The sequence below is a fragment of the Colossoma macropomum genome, unplaced genomic scaffold (genome assembly GCF_904425465.1).
Source record: "Colossoma macropomum unplaced genomic scaffold, Colossoma_macropomum, whole genome shotgun sequence".
Lineage (NCBI taxonomy): Eukaryota > Metazoa > Chordata > Actinopteri > Characiformes > Serrasalmidae > Colossoma > Colossoma macropomum.
In genome coordinates, this window is record NW_023494806.1 from 11802404 (window position 1) to 11810649 (window position 8246).

At 38.1% G+C, this 8246-nt stretch overlaps 1 protein-coding gene across 1 annotated transcript; it reads right to left on the reverse strand.

Annotated features, from left to right (window-relative positions):
- Positions 1-215: 215 nt before the first annotated feature.
- Positions 216-7801, reverse strand: krt1-c5 (keratin, type 1, gene c5). Its single transcript, XM_036598935.1, has 10 exons — positions 7720-7801; positions 6953-7394; positions 6116-6198; positions 5851-6007; positions 4057-4221; positions 3635-3760; positions 1521-1738; positions 1382-1407; positions 944-1055; positions 216-552 (listed from the first exon to the last, which is right to left on the reverse strand). Exons 2-10 carry the CDS (start codon positions 7346-7348, stop codon positions 510-512), a joined length of 1326 nt encoding a protein of 441 aa, XP_036454828.1. The 5' UTR covers positions 7349-7394; positions 7720-7801; the 3' UTR covers positions 216-509.
- Between the last annotated feature and the right edge of the window lie 445 nt (positions 7802-8246).

Here is an 8246-nt window from a genome sequence, read left to right on the forward strand (position 1 = left end):
GGAAAAGTCCCTGTGTGATACATGATCCTACTTTTACATAATAAAATGACCCATAACATGCACAGGAATGCTCATGACATTAACACGTCTGTCCCATTATCCTGTCCTTCACGGGTTGGCAAGAAAGAGTTAGAGCTAGTGGTAGAAATCCACTAATCAGTAAAATTACTATGGTGTCCACATTGGATAAAGCCTCAACACAACAACATAACCTGAGGGAGAATGGCTAGGGAGAGTCGTTCATTCACAAACCACCACAAAAGAACTGACATTTGAAACCACTGTGTTTGTGTGTCAAGGCTGGTTTGCTCCCTCTGTTCTCACAGAGCTGCTGGGGTTTTGTATCTGTGCTCAGTTTCCATCACCACTACATTGTGGCCTCTGACCAGACTGGTTTCTGTCCCTGTTTTTAAATCTAACACTACATGGTAGCGCAATCTAACACCACATGATATAGGGCAGTAAGTGTTTTTATCCTGAATATTGAATATTTTGGCTTTCTGCTATGTTTAAATGACCCTCTCTAGAATTACACTCCGGGATGCATCAAACCTGTAAAAATAAAAGAAAGAAAAGTACATTGTAAAACCACAACACAAGTATATACCTGTTTCTATTTTAGGCTAGCTAATAGTAATTAGCTAGTAACTAATAAAATAATATCTATAGAGGAAAATTAGACACCTGACACAGCACAGCAATCTCAAACATAAGTATGTTTATTTACTTCACATCCAAACAATAAACAAATTCCACAGATGATGTCTTGCTAGTAATAGTAATGTTATTGGTCATATTTTGCACTGATTCTGGAGATGGTGTGACCAAGTCTAATGTCACCAATGAGCTGTAGAAACATTGTGTGAGAGGTGTTTAATGTTTTTTTCATGTAGACATGGCTCGAGGACCTGATTGAGAGGTAATGAAGGAGCGCAGGACTCACTTCTTGCGCTCCTCAATCTGCTCCACCTCACTGGATTCGTCCACCACTTTGCCATTGACCATAGTCTGGGTGACCACCTTCACAATCTTCCGTGTTCTTACCTCAGGCTCTTCTACAAAACACAAAAGGCTATGTGAAAAAAGACATGAACACACCTTTCACAAAGAAGTTAGTAGATTTAAAGGATCCACATCATAAACAATGAACAACCCGTTTAATGTACACTGAGAACACTGTTAAAGATTCAAAATTCTTTAATCTTTAACAACCTGTTTGAATTCATCATGTTTATGATATCACAACCATGAACACCTACATATGACTGCTTATTCAGCTGAGAGCAATTTAGCCCTCCTATTCACACTGAAATGATAATGAGTTGGAATGCATTTTATGGGCCCTTTAAATTCTCTGCAGTGGAGCTGCTTGAGGACTTACTTTTAGGAGCTGCGATCTCTTTTACCCTAAAACACAAAAATAAAACAAAGGTGATTCCAGTTCAGAGCTGCACACTCCTCTGACATTATCTCCATTTACCTTCATATTAATCAGAGAAATTTCTGCTTTGAGCACTTACACCTCCTCTCCTTCCAGCAGCCTCCTGTAGGTGGCGATCTCCAGCTCCAAGTTCTGTTTGACGCGCAGTAGCTGTTCGTAGTCAGTTTTGGTGCGCTGCATGTCCAGACGTAGTTGTGAGAGTTCATCCTCGAGCTGTGTCAGAGTGCCCTGCATGTGCTCCATCTCGATGGCATACTTATGATTAGTTTCTCCGAGGTTCCCCTCCAAAACGCCAACCTGGAGAGAGCCACAGGATGTGATCCAAATTACAGATGTAATTTAAACAATTATAAAAAATATGCTGTTGAAAAATATATTTTTTAAAATATACACTGTTTTTTTATTACTTCCCTAAAGTCCGCTTATGATGTTTATGTACCAAAAACATAATTCATAATTAATTTCTACATGACCACTTTCCAAACTCTCCATATCCTTTTGATTTATGCATGCTGTTTTTTTTTTACTTTGCTGTGAAAACTGATATTTGTAAATGACCTCTGTTCTCTGACTGGATGTCCTGTAAAAAAAGCAGCTCAGTCTGAAACACTCCTAATAACTGTGAATGGGAGAGGCTAAACTGCTGTAGGTTAAATAAGTGAATATATGTAAATGCATTGGTCTACATGTCATCATGAAAACAAATTCAATCATGAGCTGTTTTTGCTGCTTAATTTCCACTTATGGACCATATTGACTGGGCAATGAATGGTACAGGGAGATTCACTCGAAAGAGGCCCTGAATATTCTGTAATAACTCTCGATAGGATGAAGCAATCTGAACGAAACAACGTGCAATGTGCTTCGAACAAGCCGGGATGCCCCTGCGTTAGAGCGATGAACTAGGCACCGGATAGCCATTGCGACGTTTAACCTCTGTTTGCAACTTCAGGTTGCATAACCCTGCACCCCTTCATGTGTCTGGCAGAAAACGGAGATCACTTCCAGCATCGCATGTAATACAATTGATAACACATACGTCAAGTTATGTAGCGTATTTTTTGGTTCTGATTGTTTCATCCTAACAGGAGTTACAACAGAACATTCGGGGCCCTCATTCAAGTGAATCTCCATGTACATTTTGAAAATGTAATAGCGTTTACATACTATATCAAACTTGCTAACTTGGAAATTTTGGGTTTCCATGTAGAAGCTCTTTAAATAATCTTTTGCCCAAGAACCTAAAAGTGTACACAACATTAACATAAAAATGACCTAGGAGTATCTCTTTACCTTTATGAAAATGGCAAAGATTTATAAATATGCATGATTATGCAAACTGGAAAGTTTGTGGTTACCACATCATTGCTATCTGTTTAGCATTTTTAGTACATTGGGCCACGATAGGTTCAAGCCTATTTTGTGATGTCAAAAAATTAGTTCATGTATATATATTATATATATATATATATATATATACATGAACTATATCACATCCCACCTGTCACTTTTTGAAAGTACTGAGAAACGCTCTTGTGCCAAAGGAAAAATGCGAAACTGGCAGCATTTTAAGAAATTTGACCCAGATACCAATGTATAATCTTAAGAAGCAATCTGAGATGAGTTAACCATTTAAAATAAATGATTTTTGAGTGCAGGAGGTCTCAAGGGCTTATTAGATAAATATAATGATGAGAGATGGTGACTGTGCACAATACACAACATGTCACCTGATATCCAGAAAGTAAAGGCCAAATATAATGTTTTATGAGGTTATCTATGTCCCATCTGACAAGTTTATACAGTGTCAGTGCCCTGCTACTTCATTTATTTTGTTATTGTTAAACTGTTATAGACTATCATGCTGGGAGTAAACACACTTAATTAAGTCTGCTTACAGACCATAGCAAACAGCAGATGTAGCTTCCTGAGTAGCTAAACAAAGAAGAGACAACATGGTCCTGACATGCTGGCATATCTGGCTACTGACATATTGATTACCCTGGGAAAAAATACCTTGAGTAATATTTTTATTACTTTTATTTTTTATTAATTTATTAATATTTTGAGTTTAGCACAAATGAGTTGAAAGAATAGTAGCTAAAAAACAATGATGCAACTGTATTTCTACCTTTGCCTTTGTGCATTTGCAGTGCCCTTTCCTCAGTAAGGGTCTAAGATCTTTAAGCTTACCTGCTTGCGTAGACTATCCAGCTCCACCTCAAGGCTCTGCAGGAAGCGGCGTCTCTCGTTGAGCTCACTCTGAGCACACCGCAGAGCTTCATTGCTCTCTTTCACCTCAGACTGCACTGACTCCAGCTGACATATACACACAGATTTTTATGAAAACTGATCTTGTAACATAAATGTCTTTCTAAGGGAATTCTCCAGCATTTTTCAACCCACCAACTGGGTCAGAATTATTGTCTCTGGTAATCAACCATAAATTACAGACACGTCAGAGATGAGCTTGAAAAATGCTGGAGTTTTCCTTCATTGTACACACTGTTTCTCTATGGACAACAATAATGAAACCAAACACTAAAGAGCAGTTTGTATGTGTAGCCTGTGGAATATGCTAAGCAAAAAAGAGGTGTTCTTTCACTTCTACCGACCTTCTTCAGGTACCACATCTCAGCGTCCTCCTTGTTCTTGCGAGCGATGCCCTCATACTGGGCCCTCAGTTCAGCCATTACAGCTCCTAGGTCTGGCCCCTGGGCCGCATCTACCTCCACATTCACCTGCTCATTGGCCAAACGGGCCTTCAGTGACTTCATTTCCTACAAAGAGAGACAGAAGCTTAGGTATATACCAAGATCTATGTTTTAGTTATATACAAGGACATACAGTATATGTGTTAGCCTCTACATTTTAGTTATATACAGAGACATACTGTGTTTTACCTTCTAAATTTTAGTTATATACATTGATTTACAGAATGTTTTAGCTTCTATATTTTGTTATAAGGATACTACATGTTTTAGCCAATACTGATATCTAGACTTGGACAATGAATTCTGAACGATACTTTTTTCAGTACCTTTTTGTCAATAACAAATAGAAAGTGGCTTAAACCAGAAATGAGGGGAGGTGCTAGAAGGGAGTATATTTACTGACCACAGTGGACTACAGACTAGAAGCGCTGACGTTAATTTAGACAGACAACCACCAGTCTAGATTTTAGAACAAGCGTGCTTATTGGCTGATGGATTCTAAGACCTGGTTTACACCTGGTTACTTATATATGCGTCTTGCATATCTGGATTAAATCTGGATATGGCTAAGCCACATATAAATGCAAGAGTAAATGCACCAAAGACGCATTTAAAACAGGTACAAATCCAATCGCTTAAAGCATTCAACGGGGTCTAAGACTACTTAGGTACTGAAATGCATTCATTACATAGAATTTTTCAACACTCATTAGTACTGAAGTAATTTGGTCAGTACTACAAAAGTATATAAATTGGACACCCTGCTCTATATAGGGATGCACTGTATGTTTTAGCTTCTGAGACCTACATCTCATGTACCATAAAACAGGCTTTTGACATGACACTTGGCTTGTAAAACATTGCCAGTATACCAGCTGACACAAGCTGAATCTAAGCTATAAAAGTTAAGGTTCCATATATGTAGGTGCTATACTGCACAGAGACAATATATTATACACCTATACTGCACTGTATTTCGTAATAGGTTTACATGTAATAGATTTTACAAGTGGCAATTATACCAACAAACATCCTGAATATATATACTTTCCCAGTGCTCTGTGTGAAGTGCTATCTTGTGTATATAACCAGAGTACCACACCTGCCTATCAAAACACACCCATCCTTCTGGTACAGACTTTTGTCCCTTAGTTTTGTGTGTATGTGTGTGTGCGTGTGTGCTAGCAGTTAAAGGGAAAAAAAGATGGACTGGGTGTTTCCATTTACAATAGACATCAACAGCTCCACAGCTGTCACTGCTTTACTGACAAGACAAGCATGTAAACAGTGTTCCTTTCACATACGGATAAGCCACTCCTGTTGACATAACACTGACCATTTGACTATCTACAGTTTTAATAATAAAGGTTACTAAAAGCTTCTTGTCTTTGACATCTGACTTTATGAAAAAATGTTTCATTGGCATAGAACGTTTACATTATGTGAAGGCTCTTTAAAACAGGTATTTATACTATTTAAAGAATCATTCACTGAAAGACTCTTTTAACAGAACCAAAAGTGGTTCTTCTAAGTCATTGCTCCAGTAAACCCTTTTTGGCGTCTTTGTTATTTAAGAGTGTATTACTGGAAGCACATTTTAAGATATTTGCATTTGTTAGACTAGTTTTTGGGCCATGTTCATAATATTCACTTCATACAGTACTAAGCACTAATACATTTTTTTAAATAAACCACCTCATCATGATTCTTCTTCAGGAAAAACAGTTCCTCTTTCAGACTGTCCAGATCTCCTCTGAGAGTTGTGATGATCTGGTCATGGTCTGATTTTGCTCTGCGTAGAGCAACACAGTCTCTCTCAACTGACTGACAAAGAGCAGCTTCTGCCTCCCATCTATAAACAGAAACAGAATAAACACATAATACACACTCACAAAAACAACATCAGGGCGTTCCCTGGAAAACTTTTGTTTCTTTTAAAGCCAAGTTATGGGACACTCACTTAATCCTGAAGTCATCAGCAGCCAGCTTTGCATTGTCTATTTCCAGCATAATCCGAGCATTCTCCAGGGTCTTTTTCCTTACCTAAAGAGAAGAGAATTAATATCAGCCAGTTAGCTTTCTAAATGTTGACCCAATAAAGCCCTTAAACTCTGGGCTTGTTATTCAGTTAAATCTTAAGACTTACTGTTCAGCAAATTTTATAAATTATCAAAGTAACTAACAAGAAACTAGTAAGTTATACAGTTATGGCAGTGAGGAATTGAAGTGTATGCCCTCACTGAAAAAAATGATATCTTAGTGAAATCATCTTCAATCCAGACAATATATCTAATATTTATGAGACTGTTGTAAGAATTTACATTTAGCTTATTTCACGCAATGCCTCTTGAAATCATATGCAACACGTTCTCTTGATTTTCAGAGAGAATACACTTCTGCACATCTTAATACAGTTACTGAGTTATTTTGAATAAATATATGTTTAAAATAAAATATATATTTATTTTATATAAACTTGTATGAAATAAACAAACAGAAATGCACTAAAAATTGTAGAAAAAATTTAGGTTTGTTTCCTGTAGAGACTGTGTTCAATTCATTTTCACTTTGAAAATCAACAAAACATGTAATTTGGTGTTCAAACTTTTGCATACAAAGCAAAATGATTAGCTAAAGCCACAAGACAATTTCACTAGGTAAAATTATATAAAACAAGTAAAAGGTTGTCTAGAAATAGGCAAAAAATATTACAATGTCTTATATTTCTTGCTATTTGACTGAATGTATTTCATTAAGAAGATGCAGCTAAGCTTTGAAGTGAGAAACTTGCACAGACCTCTTGTCCAATAGCATGAGCCTGAGCCATCATGCCCTCAATATCATGACCTTTAGGTGCTCTCTCCAGCATCAGCTGCTTGATCTTCAGCTCCAGGTCAGCATTGGACTTCTCCAGTGAGCGCACCTTGTTCAAATAGCTGGCCAGCCGATCATTAAGACCCTGCATTGTCTCCTTCTCGCTGGCACCCATAGACAGGCCATTCAGAGAGAGGTTACTCAGGATGTTGAGGCCATTGCCCACGGAGACAGAGCGGGAGAGAGACAGCGTGCTAGCAGACGAGAGGGACACCGGGGCTTTAGAGCGGCCACGACTGGCACCATCTCGCAAAGAGAGGCTGGAGAAAGAAGGCTGGCGGCCCACAGAATACGTACGCGTGGACAGGCTGGAGGTCATTGTGGCAATGGTGGAAAAAGCAAGAACTGGAGAATGTGAGGGCTGACTGTGGAAAGTGAACAGAATGCAATTAGTGGACTTGCACACTGCGTACACCCCCTCTCTTTCACAAAACTAAATGACTGCCCAAATATATTACTATGATAGCAGTTACTGTACTGTTACTATCATAAGTCAATAGCCCTAATAACGAAATAACATATTTATTAGTTCTTTAACGTTTTCATGAGCATACCTAATTACATCTGAAGAGAATTTTAAAAACAGACTTTTGCAGACAAATTTGAGGAAATTCAAATACACAATATATGCACATAACATAAACAAAGGGAAGGTTGAAGAAGGAAAAAAGGTCTATATAAGGGACTTACACTCGCGTTTTCCAAACGGTCACAGTCTGTGTCTGGCTTAGACGCTCTTAACGCAGGTGTCACTTATAGACTCAGGTGGGCAGGGTGTTTGTATTGGCGCTGCTCCTGGATTTGATTGGCTAGAACTGGCCAACCGGATTATTCCAGATACCAGATGCAGCTTGCATGCTATTTGTAGTTTTTGTCAATTGCTTTAAGACAGTTCCTGGAACAGATTCACAAACACCAAAACACCAGATGATTTTACAAACCAGTGACACCTCCTCAATGCCCTAAGGCACTCAGCACCATTCAACAGTTTAAAAAACAAATAGAAACGTACACCAAAAACACCATGACTGCAGAACTGAGAGCTTGCCAATATGGTTAGCCCCTTAAAGTGCCAATTATCTTAGAATCAATTATCTTTTTACCCTTTATGGATAGGGAAAAGTACAAAAAGATGCCGTATCGTCATTGTGGTGATTTTTTTGAGCATTGATGTGTTCCATCTTTAGCTGAAAAAGAATCATAAACATCACTGATCA

Bases quoted from the DNA above. Each gene is read 5' to 3' on its own strand.
- krt1-c5 (XM_036598935.1), bottom strand. From the start codon at position 7,348: ATGACCTCCAGCCTGTCCACGCGTACGTATTCTGTGGGCCGCCAGCCT. The intron at 3,761-4,056 runs GTCGGTAGAAGT...TGTATATGTCAG, and splicing joins AGATGTGGTACCTGAAGAAG to CTGGAGTCAGTGCAGTCTGA. The intron at 1,739-3,634 runs GTAAGCTTAAAG...GGCTCTCTCCAG, and splicing joins TGGATAGTCTACGCAAGCAG to GTTGGCGTTTTGGAGGGGAA.